At 43.5% G+C, this 21,974-nt stretch overlaps 1 protein-coding gene across 2 annotated transcripts; it reads left to right on the forward strand.

Annotated features, from left to right (window-relative positions):
* The first annotated feature begins 18,715 nt into the window (after nt 1-18,715).
* Defb136 (defensin beta 136) lies at nt 18,716-20,255 on the forward strand. Of its 2 annotated transcripts, none has more exons than XM_006993005.2 (3): nt 18,716-18,893; nt 19,277-19,449; nt 20,037-20,255. In XM_006993005.2, exons 2-3 carry the CDS (start codon nt 19,395-19,397, stop codon nt 20,207-20,209), a joined length of 228 nt encoding a protein of 75 aa, XP_006993067.1. In that variant the 5' UTR covers nt 18,716-18,893; nt 19,277-19,394; the 3' UTR covers nt 20,210-20,255. The 2 variants fall into 2 exon arrangements, with proteins under 2 accessions (XP_006993067.1, XP_076401291.1); XM_076545176.1 differs by lacking the exon at nt 18,716-18,893 and adding an exon at nt 18,914-18,991.
* The last annotated feature ends 1,719 nt before the right edge of the window (nt 20,256-21,974 follow it).

Consider the following 21,974-nt stretch of genomic DNA (forward strand, 5'->3'; position numbering starts at 1 on the left):
AGAGCACACAGAGAGAGCGCTGGCCCATCCAGCTCTTGGGTCTCCAGGTGCCTCCCCTGGTCCTGCCTTGTAGGCGTGACAGTTGCCAGAGTCTCAATGGGAGTTGGAACTTCCAGATCCAAGCTGGAATGGCTACCCACTACATCTCCCCCTTTTTGTCTAAATAAGAAGGTTCTAAACTAATACAAGACTATATACAAAGGAATGGTTATCAAATATTGTCCAGGAATAATGAGGGATAATGACCTAGATAAGATGTAACTACAACCAATGCAAACAATATCAAGCAAGAAACACATACTAAAATCCAGAGAAGTATAGAGCATAGGTAAATGGCATGTTATAAAGATCATTCAAAGGTGTCCTATCCTAAAGAACCTGAATCTAATACTTAATATGTTCTATCTAAGATATTATATATACTAAGTTGTAACTATAACTGCTAGTCTTCAATCCCATCAAAGACCTGAGAAGGAACATAATAGGTATTGGTGAAATTATTATGGCCACTCCACGTAGTTAAAAGGATATTTATTTAATGGTGTAACTCACAAATTAAGTAATAGGTAGGTCTCAGGGTCTGGGAAAGGTGTATTACAGTCCAGCGGTGTTCTCTGGAGCTCTGCTCAGTCCACCTCCACAGCTCAGGGTCCTGGCACAGAGAGAGCGCACAGAGAGAGCACTGGCCCATCCAGTTCTCGGGTCTCCAGGCACCTCCCCTGGCTCCGCCTTGTAGGCGTGACAGTTGCCAGAGTCTCAATGGGGGTTGGAACTTCCAGATCCAAGCTGGAATGGCTACCCACTACACCCTTGTCTCGGATGCACAACACTATAGGCTTGATCCTAATGCAAATAAATAAATAAGTAAATAATAAGTTACTATCACTCTGCCCTATGTTTTATCCACCAGACTAGATGTACATAGATAATGGTGGTTTGAAAAAAAATGGGCCCCCAAAGGGAGCGGCACTATTGTAAGAAGTGTGTCACTGTGGAGGCAGGCTTTGAAGTCTCATATATGCTCAAGATACCACCTGGTGTCTCAGACCACTTCCTGTTGCTTACAAGTCAAGATGTCATGGTGCTTCTCCAGCACCATGTCTGCCTGCACACCACCATACCACCATGTCGTACCACAATAATAATGGACTAAACCTTGAAAATGTAAGCCACCCCAATTAAATGTTTTTTTCTTTATAGGAGTTGCCTTAGTCAAGGTGTCTCTTTACAGCAATAGAAACCCTAACTAAGATGGATAGATAGATGATAGACAGACAGACAGATAGATAGACAGACAGACAGACACACCACCTGGCCACTTCAATGGGCTCTTGTTTTCAAACTTCAGGAATCTTATAACATGATGTGGGTTCATATCTTTGAAAGACCCATGAGAAACCTACAAAGCAGAAAATCAGCAAATAATGAACAAAAGACATGTGTTACTGTGTGTCCCGGCACAGGTGTGTGGGTTCACGCAGATCCATGGAATGAAGACTCAGAGGCATCTTAAGAATGAATCTAGCCTTTCATGGCTGCGGGGGGCGGGGGGGGGGGGGTCCAGCCTCGAAGAACTGAAGCCCTATCTCTTTGCCTAGGGCAGTTTTATTTCTCTCCATTATAGTTTAGCCAGTTAATTTCCATATGCTCAAAACAACCTAAAAGGAGCTCCCAACAATACAATGCCAAGTGCAAATTCCTCAATTTATCAGGTTTTCCAGGTTTCCTGAACCAAGTTTTGCATAGGCCTTTGTATCCTTGGCAGACTCTGAGACAAGATTCACATAGAGAGCAACAAGAGAAACAGAAGGTATTGGTTATACAAAAGATGAATTAGGGCTAGGTACTATGTTGTGGGATGGTCTGTATGTCAAACTGCTCTGATTGGTCAATAAATAAAACACTGATTGGCCAGTGGCTAGGCAAAAAGTATAGGGCGGGACTAACAGAGAGGAGAAAAGAAACAAGAGGAAGGCGGAGGGAGACACTGCCAGCCGCCGCTATGACAAGCACCATGTGAAGATGCCGGTAAGCCATGAGCCACGTGGCAAGGTATAGATTTATGGAAATGGATTAATTTAAGCTATAAGAACAGTTAGCAAGAAGCCTGCCACGGCCACACAGTTTGTAAGCAATATAAGTCTCTGTGTTTACTTGGTTGGGTCTGAGCGGCTGTGGGACTGGCAGGTGACAAAGATTTGTCCTGACTGTGGGCAAGGCAGAAAAACTCTAGATACAGTACTATGCTCTGAAGCCAGCCCAGGTGTGGCTCAGCGGGAATGCAGCCACAGACATGAGTTCAGAGGAACTTAAAGGTCAAAGTGATCCCAGTGCTGTGAGAGACACTCTTAAAGAGCTTGTTACAATCAGAAGCATTAGGTACAGCCAAATTTACTTTCCCCTGGTCCATAAGGTTTCTGATCTTCTCTCCATAATTAGTACATGCTAATAAAGACTAAAGAAAATGCCCAGAATGTTGGTCATAGTGAATATGTATCAGCCATGGTTTTTTTCTTCTTATTGTTGTATGTTTGCATTTTCTACTATCTCACAAATCACATTATCTATTGCATTCTCAATTCTGTATATAGGCATGGCAAGATGGCTCAGATGGGCAAAAGTGCTTACCATGAAGCCGAGGACCTGACTTTGAACCTTGAATCCCTTGGTGGGAAGAGAAACCTGACTCCCACCAGGTGACCTCTGACTTCCATGTACTGGCCATAGCATGTGTATGCCCACACTCAGACACTCACACACAATGATACTAAAATATTTTCAAATCTAAATACTGTGCATAGAAGAAGAGTGACTACAAAGAGGTTGTTTTGGATTTGATTTTGTTAATTTCTGACTTCCAGTTCAGTGAGGACGTTGATTGTGCTAAGGTTGGGCCAGTGGAAAGGTGTTCAATAGAGTCTCAGTATTGTTTTGTTGTTTTCAGCCATTGTTGGGTTTTTGTTTGTTTGTTTGTTTGTTTGTTTTGTGTCTCTTTGCCTCACTTATTACAGTAATATAAATTCTGGTTGCCATGAGAAGGGGTAGTGAACAGCACAGACCCTGAGCACAACAATTAATAAATGGGACCTCTCGAAATTGAGAAGCTTTTACAGGGCAAAAGACACAGTCAATAAGACAAAAAGACAGCCAATAGAATGGGAAAAGATCTTCACCAACCCCACATCTGACAGAGGATTGATCTCCACAGTATATAAAGAACTCAAGAAACTAGACATCAAAATACTGAAGAGTCCAATTAAAAAATGGGCTAAAGAGCTAAACAGAGAATTCACAAAACAAGAGTCACAAATGGCTGAAAGACATTTAAAGAAATGCTCAACATCCTTAATCATCAGAGAAATGCAAATCAAAATGACTCTGAGATACCACCTTACACCTGTCAGAATGGCTATGATCAAAAACACCAATGACAGTCAATGTTGGAGAGGATGTGGAGCAAAGGGAACTCCTCCACTGTAGATGGGAATGTAAACTTGTACAACCACTGTGGAAATCAGTATGGCGGTTTCTCAGAAAATTAGGAATCAAACTACCTCAAGACCCAGCCATCCCACTCTTGGGCATATACCCAAGGAATGCTGATTCATACCATAAAGATACATGCTCAGCTATGTTCATAGCAGCACTATTTTGTAATAGCCAGAACCTGGAAACAACCTAGATGCCCATCAACAGAAGAATGGATGAAAAAAAATGTGGTACATATACACAATGGAGTACTACTCAGCAGAGAAAAACAATGAAAACATGAAATTTGCAGGCAAATGGATGGAACTAGAAAAAATCACCCTGAGTGAGGTAACCCAAACCCAGAAAGACAGTCATGGTATGTACTCACTCATAAGTGGATTCTAGATATAAAATAAAGAACAATCGGACCACAACCCATAGAACCATGGAGGCTATATATATAGCATGGAGGTCCCTAGGACGACTGTGGCTTATAATAAATTTCGGTTTTACTCAATTATTGAAAAAAAATAGCCAAACGAATGGAAACACATGAACTATGAACCAAAGGCTGAGGGGCCCCCAGCTGGATCAGGCCCTCTGAATAGGTGAGACAGTTGATTGGCTTGATCTGTTTGGGAGGCAACTAGGCAGTGGGACCGAGTCCTGTGCTCATTGTATGAGCTGGCTGTTTGAAACCTGGAGCTTATGCAGGGATGCTTGGCTCAGTCTGGGAGGAGGGGACTGGACCTGCCTGGACTGAGTCTACCAGGTTGATCGCAGTCCTCGGGGGAAGCTTTGCCCTGGAGGAGGTGGGAATGGGGGGTGGGCTGGGGGTAAGGGAAGGGGGTGGGAGGGGGAGAACAGGGGAACCTGTGGCTGATATGTAGAACTGAATGGTATTGTAGAATAAAATAAAAGGAAAAAAAAAGGAAGTGATGGTTTTTTCCCTCTACCAATTGTCTTCCAGTTTCTCAACCAAACTTGGAGATTATGAAGGCTTAGACTTAATTTTACAGGCTCAGGAGTATGCCATGATAACTTGAACAGATACAGAGCATACCCTCCTGCAAACATTCTGTCTGCTGTTTATACAGGAAAGGAAAGCTTAACAGGATCCTATCTGTGGTTATGGCCCTTGGAGAAATCTAGATAATCCTGCTGAGCAGTCCAGATAATCCTGTTCAGCAGGTTGTGGTTCCCTGCCAAAAGTCTAGACCAATAGTTTCAAAAAATCACCTTGCGCCATATCCCTTCTTCCCAATCCCAAGTTGCCAATTCCCAGTTTGTGGTTTTTCCCTATAAAAACCCTCTACACAGGGCTGGAGAGATGGCTCAGAGGTTAAGAGCACTGACTGCTCTTCCAGAGGTCCTGAGTTCAATTCCCAGCACCCACATGGTGGCTTACAACCATCTGTAATGAGATCTGGTGCCCTCTTCTGTATATATAATAAATAAATAAATCTTAAAAAAAAAAAAAACCTCTACACCTGAGCTCATGGCCGTCACCACATTTCCCTCCATCTGCCATGTGGCGGCCCAGTTGAACCTGAATAAAAGGATTCTTATGTGCTTGCACCCGAAACCGGCTCCTTGGTGGTCTCTGGGGGTCTCGCTAAATGGATACAACAGAGATGGAGTCTGAGAGCCTTAGAGAAAGACTTCAGGACTAAGCAATTGGTTCCTTCCTCCAACTGTCCCAGAATCCCATACAAGATGTCTAACCTTCAACTGATTTCCCATCTAATCCCAGGCTTATTTCCATCTGGAATTTGGCTTAAAACAGGGTTTCTCTGTGTAGTCCTGGATGCCCTAGAACCTAGAGATTCTCTTGCCTCTGCTAGGATTAAAGGCATGCACCACCACTGTCTGGCTCACCAGGGCTTTCTTATACCTTCTGTTTTTGGCTAATCCATAGAAAACTGATTTTTATTTTTATTTTAAGATTTCCTTGTCACTAAAGTTCAACAAAGTGGTTTTATTTTTTTTTTCCTGTAACTAGATGTCTTACAGGATCTTCTTTAGTGTCTTTATTAGAGATGGTCCCTGACTTAAAATAGTTAGGCTTATAATTTTTAAATTTTTACTACAGTGTGAAAGCAGTATGAAAATTTGCTGCAGGTTTTTAATTTTTATCTTCTCCAAGGGCTATATGATAAAATACTCTCAAGATGCTGGGTAATGGTTGCGGGCTGCAGTTCCCAGCTAGCCACACAATCACAAGGGTTAACCACCTATGGTTTGCATTATACTCTCTTGCTTAGGCTATGGTATTTGAGAGATTATATACATTAAATGCATCTTAACTTACAGTATTTTCCACTTAGGATGATTTTGTTAAGATATAATGTTGTTGGATTTTCTTTTACTCTAGTACCACATTAGATGCCAAAATGTTGTTGATTGTTTTTGCTCTTTTGGGGGGCCTGCCACCCAGCTACTGTTGTACCTGTTTCAAGAAACCCCCTTGTTTCCGATGCAAGCACATAAGGGTCCTTTTATTCAGGTTCAACCTGGGCCACTGCACAACAGATGGAAGGAAATGTGGTGGCGGCCACAAGCCCAGGTGTACAGAGTTTTTAGAGGGAAAAACCACAAGCTGGGAATTGGCAACTTGGGATTGGGTAGAAGAAATATGGCACAAGGTAATTTTTTTAAACTACTGGTCTAGACTTTGGGTGTGAAACCACATTTGAAACCATTGGGTTAGATTTTGGCAGGGAACCACAACCCCCTGAACAGAATTATCTGGACTGATCACAGGATTATCTAGATATCTTCAAGAGCCAAAAACTACAGACAGGATGTGTAGCTGGAGTTTTCTCTCCGGGTCCTGCCAAGCCCCGGCAGTCCCTTAACCCACTTATAAAATAAACATACAGGCACTTATATTATTTAAACTGCTTGGCCATTAGCTCAAGCCTATCATTGTCTAGCCCTTACTCTTATATTCAGCCCATTTCTATTAATCTATATTTTGCCACGTGGCTCGTGGCTTATTGGTACCTTACATCTTCTTTGTCCTGGCGGCGGCTCCAGGCAGTCTCCTCCTTTCCTTCCTGTTCCCTTAATTCTCCTCTCTGTTAGTCCCACCTATACTTTCTGTCTGGCTACTGGCCAATCAGTGTTTTATTTATTAACATATTTGTCATACAGAACATCCCACAGCAAGGATGTCTGCAGGAGGATACTGCTCTGTATCCATTCTAGTCATGGCACATTCCTGAGGTCCTTCCTGGAACTGAGTACAGCAGGTGGTCTGAGATGGTGGCCCTTTCCCTAAGGTAGAGCCTGTGAAGTCAAGTCTAGGCCTTCACAGTACCAAATAAATCATACATGGAGGTTTATTCTTAATTATAAATGTCTGGCCTTAGCTTGGCTTATTGCTAGCCAGCTTTTCTTAAATTATCCCATCACCCTTATGCCTCTGGACTTTCACCTTTTTCTATTTCTGTTTATCTTACTCTTACTATGTGGTTGACTGAGTGGCTGGGTGGCTGGCCCCTAGCATCCTCCTCTCCTTGTTCTCTTGCTCTTTTTTTCTCTCTCTCTATATATATATTCTCTCTGCCTGCCAGCCTTACCTATCCTTTCTCCTGCCTCACTATTGGTCATTCAGTTCTTTATTAGACCATCAAGTATTTTAGTCAGGCAAAGAATCACAGCTTCACAGAGTTAAACAAATGCAGCATAAGGGATTCAACACATCTTTGCATCATTAAACAAATATTCCACAGTATAAACAAATGTAACACATCTTAAAATAGTCTATAAGTGCACCTCAAGTTGAGGGGGCATCTGTAGAAAGAAGACCACCTAAGATTAGTAATGTTTGACTTCAGTTTTTCCACGCAGAATATTCTCAGCTTCTGAATGGTTCTTGGTTTTTTGTTTGTTTGTTTTTTGTTTTGTTTTTTTCCCCACCTAACCAGAATGGCTGAGTCTTCCTGAGCCTAGATTTAATAAGCTGAACTGCAGGGAGCACTTGCATTAGGCATGTGCTGAGTGGAGGCAGCAGACTGTTCACTGCAGGTGACTCAGCCTACTGGGCAAGCAAGCATGCACATGCAGAAGCATAAAGAGTGGCAACACTTTCTCCCAAGTTATGTTAACCAGCATCACTACATCCACTGCTTGATCCATATCAAGGACTTCTCTGCCAGCCAAAGTAAACTTGACTGGGGTGGGGGGATGGTAGGGAGTTTTGCCTGAAACAGCACCTCTGTGGATCAAACAGTTGCTGTGATTAAGTTAGAGAAAGATTCTGTTGGGTGAAAGGCACAGGGAAGGAATACAAGGAAGATGTGCCAACGTGGTCTTCATCGGCTTCACTGCTCTTCTGATCCAAAAGAAGCTATGTTCATCCTTCACAGCTGAAAAACGAGTAGCCCTTCAGGGCAAGAGTATACTCAAAACTAAAGTCATCCCATCAGTTCCCCCTGCCATGGGGCATTAGAACATTAAGGAACTGGAGAAATAAAACACCATCTGTGTGATCTGAATTTTTAACTTTTCTGTCACCTCCGTGTAACTCATCACATTTACTGGAAACTCATTATTTTGAATAATCCATTTGTGTGAAAACTACAGTAAAGTAAGGTTATGGTGACGTCATGTTGTGATGACAATTTAAATGAAGTCGTTCATCTGAGACCAGGGCGATGGATGGATGGATCAGTGGGCGAAAGCTCTCACTGAGCAAGCCTGATGACCTGAGTCTAGATCCTCAAAGCCCATGCAAAAGTCTGTGTTGTGGCATGTGTCTCTAATCCCAGGATTCCTGGCAAGATGGAAGGCAGAGATAGGTGAATTCCCTTGACACCCAGAGGCCAGCTAGCCTGGCATGCACAACACAGTGGAAAAACAAGGGCTATTCTGCCTCCCAATATACACTGTGGTATGTGCACACTTACAGCCCCCCTTTCACACACACATACACATCTATACATACAAAAGATTTTAGAATGTCTATGTAACTGTAAGATGCTTAACGGAACATCTAGGATATAGCAAGCATGCAAGAGTGATAGCTATTTTGTTGTTATTATTATTATTAATTGGTGACAGTCATCAACTAATATTTTGATGACTTACATTTTTTTAAATCGCAGCCTTCAGTAGATATGGAGATCAAGAGATAAAGCATCTGCAAGGAGAATGAAGAATCCTTAGTAACTGTTGCTGCCTTCCTACGGCAGCCTCCTGCCTTTTTCCTTGTGCTCTGAGGTGAGCACGATTGACAGTGTGGGACACAGGAACCTCCTCCCCATTGACACACTCACATAGCCTCATGTTCACATTTCCACCACCAGCATCTCTTCAACCATCCATCAGAAAGTACTAATCCTGACACAATTCTATGTGATGAAATGCTTAACATATAAGGACCAGCATTCCTAGTTACACAGCAGCTCGCTTCAGTTTTAACCAGAGGAAAGTGGAGCAATGTGATTGCAGCTGCCCACTGTGACATGGCGCTAACACATAGTAGGACCATACAACTATGGCTGTTGGTGCATGGAGTCAAACACTGGGTTAGATTTTGGCAAATTCCTAAAACTTGCACTTAGATTGTTTCTTTCTTCTTCCTTCCTTCCTTCCTCCCTCCCTCCCTCCCTCCCTCCCTCCTTCTCTTTCTTTCTTTCTTTCTTTCTTTCTTTCTTTCTTTCTTTCTTTCTTTCTTTCTTTCTTTCTTTCTTTCTTTCTTTCTTTCTCTATTTCTCTCTTTCTTTCTCTCTGTGTTTCTGTCTTTCTTTCTTTTTTATTATTTTGTTTTGTTTTCAAGGTGCCTTCCTCTATGTAGCTCTGGATGTCCTGGAACTCTCTGTGTAGACCAGGATCTGGGATTAAAAGCTTGTGCCGTTACTCCTGGCTTTGGGCTAGGGTTCTTGATCTTTAAAATCAGTGGTTGTTGGATTTACTGTCTTCTCTTCAGTACCCCTGGGCTCTGGTGGAAAGCTATGGGCTTGCCAATGTCAAGCCAGTCCCTGAAGCCCACCCTTCAGGTCCTCTGTTGCTGTGGGATGTTCTGTATGCTGTGAATGTGTTGCTCTGATTGGTTGATAAATAAAAAGCTGATTGGCCAGTAGCCAGGCAGAACATATAGGCAAGTGAAGCAGAGGAGAATTCTGGGAAGAGGAAGGCTGAGTCAGGTGAGACGCCATCCCGCCATCAAGGGAGCAGCATCTTACGGCACACAGGTAAAGCCACGGAACACTTGGCAACATATAGATTAACAGAAATGGGCTGAGTTTAAATATAAGAGCTAGTTAGTGGTAGGCCTGAGCTAACGGACATGAAATTTAAATTAATATAAGCTTCTGAGTGACTATTTTATAAGCACTAACGGCACAAGCTTTAAATCCCAGATCCTGGTCTATCGATCTGTTCCATGGGGCTGGGCAGGACTGGAGAAAACTCCAACTACACTCTGTAGACCCAAGGATCCAAACGGACCCCCATGGATTCATTTCAGAAGTCTGTTTTAACAGACCTAGGTTCGAGATACAAGCCTGTAGATCCAGGTCCCAGAGATGAACACCTGCTGACCCAGACACCAGGCCTGCCTATGTGAGATCTCCAAGGGCAAGTGTACCTACATGCCATGCCAGCTATCTTGTGGAGCCCTCTCACAGACAGAACTGTTGTTCAAAGACAAGAATAATAAGGCCCACTTTATATGTTCAGATATTAACACAATGCCACACAACAAACACGATAAACCAATGAGAAAAAAAAATCACGCACGCACGCACGCACACACACACACCTTTCCCAGTAGCTGACCACAAAGAAATGGAGATATATCAACTTCTCTGCAATAATCCCCAATTAATTGTTATTTGGAAGCTTATTGAGCCTGAAGAAAATACAGTAAAACAAGTCAACGGAAACAGGAAAATAAAGGACTAGAATAACCCGAACTACAAATTTAACAGAGATTATAATTGTTTTGAAACAACAGAAATCCTGGAGCTAAAAGGACCCAGTGAATGGAATAAAACTGAGGCAGCAAGCATTAGCAGCAGAGCCGGAAGCAGAGGCACCTGCCGTCAGAAGATGAGTCATTCAGAAACACACCGTCAGGGAGAACAAAGAAAACTCACCCGGGGGATGGTTAAATATTTACTTTTTGTCAGAGAAGAACAATTTTATTTCCTGATGCACCCAGTTATCAAGTTCAATCAGTCCTCCATGACTCAATGGCTTGGCTATATACTGTATATATTAAAAAGTTGCCCTAATTCCTTAAACTGGAAATGGCCACTGTGTATCCAAATACAGAACTTCATCAAAGAACCTCATAAAACACTTAGGATAAACAAAAATAAAGAATTTCTGGCCAGGCAGTGGTGGCACACACCTTTAATCCCAGCACTTAGGAGGCAGAGGCAGGTGGATCTCTGTGAGTTCACCAGCCTGGGCTACCAAGTGAGTTCCAGGAAAGGCACACAGCTACACAGTGAAACCCTGTCTTGAAAAATCAAAAATAAATAAATAAATAAATAAAATAATTTCTGTATGTGATGACAGGCAATTCAGGATGCTGTTTGGGTTGGAGTGGGAGGCAGGGCATGCTTGTGCAGCTCTCCTGGGGGCCAGAGGGCCATCTCTAGAGTCTTCCTCTATCACTCTCCACCATTTTTTTTTTGAGACAGGGTCTCTCACTGAACCCAGAGCTCATAAATCAGCTAGATGGACTTACCAGCTGCCCCAGTCCTCCCATCTCTATCTCCTAGCACTGGGAGGTTGCTATTCATTTAAAATAAGGTATTATATATAAAATGCTTTAAATAAGTCTTGTCATAACCACAGAGATTAAGCATCTGGGACAAAGAGAAAACAAAAAGAGAAAGCAATCAAGGCATACCACCACCACCACCAGCACCACCGCCAATAAACAAACAAACAAATAAATATGAAAGAACCCAACAGACCACAAAGGAAGACCTTAAAGAAGGGGGAAAAATGAACTACAAAATATTCAGGGAATAATTAACAAAATGCAGTGGTTTTCTCCAAAATTCATAAAGTTCCTGTGTCAGATTCCTTTTCTTTGTTTCTATATTTATTTGGCTTTGCTAGCTCCCTGCTGTATATAATTTGCTTAGAGCGATCATTGGGACCTAGTATGGAACGAATCATGGAAAGGCCCTACCTAAGTGAGAGTGATGAAGTAGGAGAGTCTGATCTGTCTCTCCCTTGAAGGAGACCTAGAAGGGAGCTAAAAGGACTGCCACACTAACAGAGAAAACATCCAGGGGTGAACCATCTTCATGCCACAGCACTTTGTGATTAGCAAACTACTGGACCCAGTGAGGAGCCTCCTGTGTTTAAGACAATACATGATGTGGAAATGTACTCTGGCCATCAGAAAATCCTCAGAATTAACTGGAACACTGCGAAGATCAAGGTTAAGAGAGGCAGGCTTCAAGACTCTATCAGTTTGGGGGACCGTTGCCAGGATAGGGGGTTGGGAAGCAGTGGAGAGGGAAATGGGATACAAGTGATCAGGAGAAATGGAAAAGGGGGCTCTTTAGGGACAAAGAAGGAGGTAAATAAAGGCTATGTTGGTTTTTTGTTTGTTTGTTTGTTTGTTTTTGTTTTTTTAGCATTCTCTATCCATACCTTTGCCAGTAAAATTATGAGCATAAAAATCTCCATGTTTCTATCTCCCAAGAACTATTACATAGTCCCCTTCTACAACCAGATAACAGAAGAATACACAAACCCCTTGATGAGTATTTCTCATCAGAAGTTGGTCTGGCACTTTTATAAATCAATCCTACAGATCTGGTGTATGTTAATCTAATCCTCGATGTGCTTCAAGGAAGTTTAAAAAAAAATAATGAAGAGACAGACTCTGGATGGAGGCAAATAATCTAACATGCCCTCCAGAGTCCTGTGACTCTCTCCAGATGTTGGCATCTCCAGCCTTAACTCGGGTGTTATTGTTGTTCTTATTAACAGTTCCATAGGGCTGGAGCCCTTCTATGCAAGATCCTACAGGGGTGTGGCCCTAAGCGTTGATGGAGTGACAGAAAAGCCCTCGAGCTCCATTAACTCCAGCCTCTCCTTAAACACATCCTGCCCAGAAGTGCTCAGGAGACACAGGCGGATAGGAAAGCAACCTCACCACCTCCCCTGTAATGCCCTCTGTCTGACCTGCACCTGTGGAACTTTCACTGTAGTCTTCATACTTGAGTCTATGAACCTCACCAACCTCACCTGCAACAGTATCCCACACTCTGTGACAAATAAATGCATGTTCATACCCCATACTCGTGTGCTGTGCTCGGGTGGATTTAGTGGGTATTCTTGGGATCACCCCCTTCAGACTTTCTAGAATATTTCCTTATACTTACTCCTAAAGACTTTGCTCTGGGAATAACGACCTTCAGAAATTCTTCCCTGCTTCTTCCTAACTGTAATGAACATGTCACCCTATAATATTCCATACATAAAACTATCGTAGGTCTTATCTAACTATATTAAAATTATAGCCTTGGGACCAGCAAGATGAATCAGTGGATAAAGGTGCTGAGTTTGATCCTAAGAAGCCACATTGGTAGAAGGAGAGAACTGATTTCTGAAAATTATTCTTTGACCTCCACATGACATTGTGGCTTGCATGTGTGAGCTACTGTACCCAAGCATGTGTGTGAGAGCACACCACACACACACACACACACACACACACACACACACACACACACACACACAAATAAATAAACTTGTATCTTTATAAGTCTCCTCCAGCCATGTTACTGGAAGGGAATTTTCTCTACATCTCTGGAAATAGAGGTAATGAACTGTAGAACGGCCCAAGTACTGACCCCACTGAACTGAACCAAATCTTCTCCCACTCTCTGGAGCACTCTCTTTCATCTGCTCTACTGGCTTTTCCTTCTCACACGTCCATACTGAACCTCATCCTTTTAAGTTTTTCCACATTAGCTCTGTGTCTCATTTATTGCAGAAACTGAGTCTAAGAAGAATGGGCCAGGAGTCCGTTCAGAAATCTAAGTAAGGCTGACAACTCAAGCCAGATTCATGTTCTGCACCGTGGAGCTGCCCTTCTGTGCAGTCCACATCATTTCCAGAAATCCAAGGAATAGGCATAGCCTTGCTTGATACACTTGCGCTAAGAACTCTGAGAACAAGGCACATGTTAAAATGTCCATGGGAAGAACAGTGCACTGTGGACAATTGACAGGAGCCAAGAAAAGCAGGAAGGAGCCTTGGGGACTTCTAGGCAGCTGTCCCAGGGTGTGAGGGCATGAAGCCTTGAAAGCAAATGCCAGGGGCTTTCTTCTCTTATCAAAGGCAACAGCGGTTTCACCTGGTTACACAGTCCCTTAAGGCAGCTATGTTTTCTGATCACTTGGACGACCAGATCTTACAACCTTTTCCTGAACTTGACCAGGTACAGAAAGTGATTGACTGACGATTGAATGAGTGACTGATTTGCCTTGTGTCTGAGAAATGTTCTGTGTTGCCAGCCAGGTTCTTCAGCTTGGGCTTGGATTTTTTGGTCTGAAGTCACCTCTCAGTAATCATAGGTTCTCAAGGATCCTGAAACTATACTCTTAGCCTACTCTTTTTAAAATATATTTTTATTTGCTCTTTGAGAATTTCATACATCCTCAGCATTTGGTCAAATGCATCCCTTACTCCATCTCCTCCAACCCCCTTCAGAACCACACTACTGTATCTTTCTCCTAATTACAGGCACTCTCTTTTTTCCTGAGTTCATTTAGTGATGCCAGCACGTGCATGGGTGGAGGGCTACCCCCTGGAGCATGGACAACCTACCAGGGATCACCTCCCCAGAGAAAACTGACCCTTCCTCCCCCAGCAGTAACAAGAGCTCCTTGAGTGGGGTAGAGATTGGTGAATCCCTCTTCCTCTATGCTAGACTTCTGACTGGCTTGATCATGTGCAGACCTTGTGCCTGCGATCTTAGCTGCCATGCAATTCCAAGGCTTATCCTAATACGCAGATCTACAGGAACATACTTAGAGAATGGGATGTTCTGGAGAAGGCCTAGAAGCAGGACATATGTTCAGTTTCGTCATAACCAGAGGAAAGGCTATCCTAAGCTCTTCGATTCCTGTGAGTTAAAAACCCAGTGTTCTGAAGAAGCAAGAAGTGATGATGGAAGTCATGTTCCTCTTATTCACAGACACCCCCACCCAGTACTCTGTGGGACTGAATGGAGCCCTAGAGCGGCCTCACGCAGTGACCTGTCCTGCTCAGTGAGGGAGATGCCCCTACCTCCTTCCAGATAATCTAGGCTCTGGGATTTCCTCATCAGACATGAGAAGGTAGCAACTCACATGACTAATCTACCTTCTGACATGTGTGTGCGTACAGCTAGTAGGTATGGGTACAGGTCAGACAGAGACATGGGGACACCTATCAGCTCTTCTTCACACCTAACATCTCCCTGGATGGATTGAGGGCGTGTGTCAACAAAGATCTTCTAGGACAGTGGTTCTCCACCTTCCTGATGCTGTGACTGCTGAGACCCTTTAATACAGTTCCTCATTTGTGGTGGCCCCCAACCATAAAATTGTTTTTGTTGCTACTTCATAGCTGTAATTTTGCTATTGTAATGAATGTGATATAAATATCTGTGTTTTCCAATGCTCTTAGGCAACTCCTGTGAAATGGTTGTTCGACACCCCCAAATGGGTCTCAACCCAATGTTGAGAACCACTTCTCTAGGAGGTGGCTAGTCTGGGTGGTTCATTGCCTTTTTGTTAACTGATAAATCCATGAAAATCTTCACATGTGGAAGCGAATATCCACAATACTAGCATAAAAATGCTAAGTCAGAAGAATTGAGAGTTCAAGGCCAGGCGAAACACATTGCAAAACCTGGTCCCAACAAAATGAACTAAAATCTTACATATTAAAAGGACACACAGACATTGTACAATGTTTAAGTCAGATTAAATGTTCAAATTCACAAACATTTATCATCTCTTTCTGGTGAAAACTTTGTTTCATGTTGCTTGATTCCCTGAGGCTGGCCTCGAACTCTTGATCCTCAGTCCTCTTCTGCCTGAATGATGGGATTATAGGCATGAACCATCATGCCCAGCTGGTGAAAACTTTGAAAACCCTTCTCCTAGCCTTTTGAAATGCACAGTGCATTGTTGTTATCTCTAGTCAACCTAGCATGCAATAGCACACCAGAACTTGTTGTGTCTTTCTTTCTGTAACCTGGTACCCATTGAGGGGATATCCCACACCCTCTCTGCCTACTCTCCTCTGATAGCCGCCATTCTGCTCTCAATTTGTCAGTGTTTTAGACTCGAGATCATGTGGAACTCTTCTTAGTTCACTTTACATGACCTCCAGTTCCATTCATGTTGGGTGATTGATATTAAATACAGGCACTCCATTTTCTTTGTCCGGTCATCAGTTGATAGACATAGAGTTTGTTTCAATTTCTTAGATATTGTGAAGAGTTTTCACAATTAATATTGAAGTTCGGATATTTCTTTGACATGCTGATTTCATTTCCTTTTAATAAACCCCCACTAGTGGCACTTCTGGATCATGAGGTAATTCTCTTTTCATTTCAGGAAGACCATCCATGCTATTGCATGATTCCACTAATTTACATCCCAACCAATAGTGTACAAATGTTCCCTTGTTTCCACACCTTCTAATAGGAATTCCAACCACGCCCCCATGGTCGTGCATGCCTAGCAGGACTTAGTCATCTCTGCCTAGTCATTTCCAGGTCATAGGTCCTGTGTGACCCATGCCCCATGGTTACGCGGTCACATAGTCACACAGATGTGACCGTGTGACCTATGCACATGTGTGGAACAGCCACGTGGGTCTGTGTGTGCAGGTGTGTCCTGGCCTTTATAAGTCCGGCCCCATGTTCCCCCTCCCTCTTTCTTGCACGTGTCCTTCCACAGGCCCGATCACATCTATCCCTTTCTCTTTGTCTTGATAAAACTCGTTAGTGGATTCTGTTGCGTGTCATGACTTCCTTGGGGGCAAGAGCGCCACAAAAAAGCCATCACCCTCCCCAACACTTGTTACCTCTAGTCTTTCTATGGTAGCCATTCATACTGGAGCCAGGTATGCAACTCCAGTTTTCATTTGTATTTCTAGATAATTGTAATGCTGAGGAAAACGTTTCATAGAAAGCATCCTTTCTTTCTTTTGTACTGATATCCATCATTCTTGGGAAGGTGGTTTGACACACAAACATCTATTCAAAACAAAGACACAATTTTAGTTTTGTTGACTAACAAATGCCACATGAAGAACACAGCTCAGGCAGTGCTGGCTTCATCCAGGTAAGTCCTTTCAACCCCTCTGAGCCTTGATTTTCCATCTCTAAAAGAATGGCCAAGCTGTTGTGATACAGCAAAAGAGAGGCCTTGGTGGGTGGAGCCGTGGTGCCCCATTGCCAGTGAGAGACAGAGACGTCGTCATGCAGACAGTGCTCAGTGGAGAGTTTTATTTGGTGGGGGGAAGAGAGAGGAGAGAGGAAAAGAGAGATAGGTTGAGAGAGAGAGAGAAGGAAAGGGGGAGAGGAGCATGCTACCTCATGGCAAGAAGGGGGGAAGAGAGAGAGAGAGAGAGAGAGAGAGAGAGAGAGAGAGAGAGAGAGAGAGAGAGAGAGAGAGAGAGAGAAAGCAAGAAGGGGGAGGGGGAGGAGTCCTTTCTTAAAGGGAATGAAGGTAGGATGGTGTCGGGATGCTGGGCAGGCCAGGGTATCATCTGCTTATTGGCCAGGATTCCAAGAAGTGGGTCTGAATGCTGTCACAAGCCTCTTTGCTGTGTTTGTGATGGTAGGTGTTTGGGATGAGACTGAAGCTCCATGAGACCATGAGTCCAGTGAAAGATACCCTGGAGCATTTCATGGCAAAGAATCCTTCCTTGGGAGTGACATCTCACACTGGCCACCCAAACACTTCAATGCTTAACCTGCTGTCATGGTCTCACCCAGAGTTTAACTCAAAGCAGAGGCAAGAACAAAATTCTCTCAGCAGTTTTCCTTTACCAAGAAGGCATTGGGAAGTCTCTGAAGGAGAAAGGAAGATAGCTACTATGATGGATTATTTAATGATAATAATGAGAACCTAGAGTATACCAGTGAAAGGGAAAAATCAGTAGCCCTCTTGAGAGACGCTATCCTCCCTTCTCTAAAGGTATTTGCTGACCAGCAGTTTTATAGCTGACCAGAGATTGAACTCATGGGAAAATAAGACTGGAACAATAAATCTGAATGTATATATCCTGGGCTCAGCAAAAACAGGATATAGGGAGTAAAAAATTTATGTCTCTGTAGATACCCTGCATCCTGTTAGCCATTGGTAGCTTCACACTTATAATTCAGCAAGTAACTTCAAAGAACTACCTCACCCCAAGCCCCCTTGTCCAATCCCGAGATATGTAACCTTTCCTATATAAACCCCTTGAAGTGAGTGCTCGGGGCCATCCTCCTCCACCTGCTGTGTCGAGTGTTGGACACGGACCAAGCCTGGGCTTGCTTTGTTATTAATAAGCCCCTGTGTGCTTGCATCGGATATAGGCTCTGTGGTGGTCTTGCTCAGGGCATGGTGTGTGTGTGTATGGGGGGAGGGGGCGTCTTGCAACACAGGCACAACACCAGCATGAGTACCAGCAAGATGCCTGAGCTGGTAAGTACTAACATTGCAAGCTTCACAACTAGAATTTGACCCCTAGAACTACTACATAAAGGTAGAAGGAGACAATTCCACAAGGTTGTTCTTTGACCTCCACATGCATGCTGAACACACACACACACACACACACACACACACACACACACACACACGCACGCACGCACGCACATGCACACACACAGAGACACATACAGGCACATGTGCACTAATAGTATTTTTAAAATAAAGTATACCAGCATGAATACATTTTTCATTTTATTCTCTCCTCCTCCAAAAAGAACTTCCTGCAATGCATGTGCTTTTGGAGAAGATGAAGCTGGAGTTGAGATGCTAAATAAAGTCTTCAAGAGACTTCAAAGCAGAGTGTAACCAATAAAACTACGCTCTACTAGCATCTTGCAGATTGTGGTGTGTGGGCCACTTGGCAGCAAGCCTACCCTCAAAGGGCAGAATAAAATCAAAGTCAGTATCAATCATCCATCACTGGCCCCAAGCAGTGCAAGGCTAACAGCTCCTTTCAAGGGCCACAGTTTTAGCTCCAGGGAAGTGTTGTTCTCCGAGTCTAGGCATTCAACCTTGAACACAGCACATGAGAAAGCAGCAAGAGTTCCAACTCAACCACTCCCAAATGGGAGCTTCTCTCTGACCCATGAGGGCCTCAGGCCCCGATTGGTATCTCAAGCCAACTATTTGAAAGAAAGCTCATCTGGGGACTTTTCTCCATCAGCCTCTGGCCAGGTGAGTGAGACACTTCTCTTCTCTACTCCCTGAGTGGTCCCTGTACTCTTAGTCAAGGCCTGTTGACATGTTAAGACCCTTTTATTTCTTGGAACTCTGTGAGCATTCCTACCTGTATCCTACCCAGTCTTGAATTGCCTGTGCTCTGTAATAGTATTTCTGGGACCCTGGGCTTTCAATGTGACTTGAAGGCAAATAATGTAGCCATTTTTTCCCTGAATTTTCAAGGGGTGGGGGGGAAGGTGCTTAGGCCTGATGTGGGGTGTCCTACTCTGCTGGTGGAAGCACTCTGCCCTTAGCTGAGGACTTTCATATCATGTGGTTTGCAGAGATGAAGGTAGTGTTGAATGATGCAGGGTCTCCTCTTCTTCTAAACCCTATAGATGCTGTGATCTCCCTGGAAGAGTGCGACAGAATCCAGCTCCACCTAGCCCAGAGCATCTCCATAAAAGAGGCTCCCAGACAGCTCTCTGAGCAGTTTGGGCTCTGCATCCTCCAGCCATGCACCTGCATCTTTCCGTCTTACTGTTCTACCTGGTGATCTCATTGCCTGCAGGTAGGAGGTCTCAATATGAAAAGGTCTCCTAAGGGCTCAGATCCTAAAAAAATAATATAAGCCCAGCATGGGAAGTTCCACCCATAGGAGATGGGTCAATCGGTTAGGGCTAAGATGTGGGTAAGGAGTGTCGGGGTGTCATTCTACACTAGTTATCATTCACTATTTCCTGAAGACCCCCAGGATCTTTAAAGAGGGGAGCCCATTTCATGATGCATGCATCCCTATTCAGCCACCAGATTCCTATTTCCTCTAAACTATGTTTTGTTTGTTTGTTGGTTGGTACAGGATCTCTCTTTGTAGCCCTGATTGTTCTGGAACTCACTCTGTAGACCAGGCTGGCCTTGAGCTCCCAGAAATCCACCTGCCTCTGCCTCTAGAGTGCTGGGATTAAAGATGTGTGCTACCACAACCAGCTTTTCATAGCTCTAGACCTTACAGTCTCACTGAGATATGATGGGAAGTAAGAAGACAGGTCCCAGAAGGGGAATGAACAGATTCCAAACCCTCCACCAGCAAGAGAAAACAAGACTGGCTTTGCTCCTAGCTTCCTGAAAACTAATCTCTCTTTTTCTCTATTCCTTCAGGTAACTGCGCGGTTGGGCACAGAGGTATAGAATTTCGAACATGTACTTCAATGCAAGGCCTTTGTTTCTTTGGTTGTAGGCCAGGATGGATATGGATAGCTTTCTGTAACAACATAATGTCCTGTTGTAAACAGGACACATTATTTGCACCTCCTCAAAGCGAAGTTTTCTGACCTATGCTTCACGGCTCCAATTAAAAGGCCATGTGAACGATTAAAAGTTCCCAATCTGTCTTTAAGTTCCGAGAGTTCAGTAAGAGATACAGTGAGGGCAGATGGGGATCATAGTGGCTGATTTGCTGTTTCCTGGTAGGATTCCAGATGTGCTTTGTGAAGAAGCATCGCAGTGAACAGTACTTCCTGCTTTTTCCTTCTTGTCTTAAATCATAAATTCCTGCCTGGGGCTGGGGAGAGAGCTCAGTGGTTAAGAGCACCGGCTGCTCTTCCAGAGGACCCGGGTTTGATTTCTAGCACCCACATGGTAGCTCACAACTATCTGTAACTCCAGTTCCAAGTGATCTGGTGCCTTCTTCTGGCCTCTGCAGGCATGTCACAGACGTAGTACACAGATAGGCACCACATACATGAAATTCAATTAAATTTGAACAAAAATAATAAAATAAATTCAGCTGTTCCATACAAGTCCACAGGCCCAAGGAAATGTCATTCTTTAAGCACAGAAACAGTAGCTGCCATGATGCTATCAGTCTTTAAACTATTTTGCATGTATCCAACTTCTTAATCCTCAAAACAGAATCTGGTTTCTACAAACTATGAATTTTCCCCCCAAATCACACAAGTAGTAAATTAGTTTGCCCTGCATTTGAACCCAGCCCATCTTCACTTGTTTTTTTATCTTCTTGTTATTATCATCATCATCATCATTATCATTATTATTACTATTTATTTCCCCAGGGAAGAGCACACCAATTGATTACCCAATACCAAGTGAGCCCTGAAAAACATAGACATACAAGTAACATACAAACTGAACAAGTGTATTTACATATTTGGGAACACCCAACACACACACACACACACACACACACACACACACACACACACACACACACTATCCAGTCTATCTTGATCAAGTCTGCTTTTGGTTGCATAGAACTGCTTCTCACTTGGGAAGTACAGGAGTTTGGCTGGTCTGTAGTTTCAACGAGAAGTCATGAATCCAACCAGATTCCTGAAATACTAACCCTTCAGAACTCTTCTTAAGGCTCAAAGCCACAAAGTACTTTCTAAGTTCCATTTCTGGCTCTCAACACAGGCCCTTGACCTTAAGTTCCCACACACCTGACATCCCTACTTTTGCCATGCATCTTCCCACTCATGTTCAGGATGAGGCCATCTTACACAGCCGTGCTGTGCTCGGTTGCTACCTTACCATCCATTCCCATGTGCCCTTCCCCAAGGGGAGGCAGAACCATGGGGATCCCTCAGGATCCTTGTACTTCACTGCAGAGCAAAGAGAACGGTTAACAGCCTCATCTGAAGAGTGGTCTTTCCCAAAACTGTGGCCACAGGAAGGACCCCCCTGCCCATATGGCTTCAGCTTCTGATTCTCAAACTTCTAGCAAAAAAAGACAGCTTAAAGGTCATGATGGGGTCACGCAGCTAAATTCTAATGACATGATGCTTTGGTTAGCCCTTCGGAGCCCCTCCAGAAGCATCTACCGTGTGTGGTAACCTGTATTGGCTCCTTAAAGCCTATCTATCTCCTTACCAAAAGAAAGGATGGGAGTGGTACAAAAGTTTATAAAATAACGTGATAAAATTAGCATAAAAATAGAAAATCAAGCCAGGCACAGTGCACACACCTGTAATCCAGCAGAGCAGGGTAACAAGAAGTCCAAAAATAACCTGGGTTATATGACACTCTGTCTGAAAAAATAATAATAATAATAAATAAGAATGAAAAGTAGGTAAAAGA

This window comes from Peromyscus maniculatus, chromosome 9, assembly GCF_049852395.1.
Source record: "Peromyscus maniculatus bairdii isolate BWxNUB_F1_BW_parent chromosome 9, HU_Pman_BW_mat_3.1, whole genome shotgun sequence".
NCBI classification, from domain to species: domain Eukaryota; kingdom Metazoa; phylum Chordata; class Mammalia; order Rodentia; family Cricetidae; genus Peromyscus; species Peromyscus maniculatus.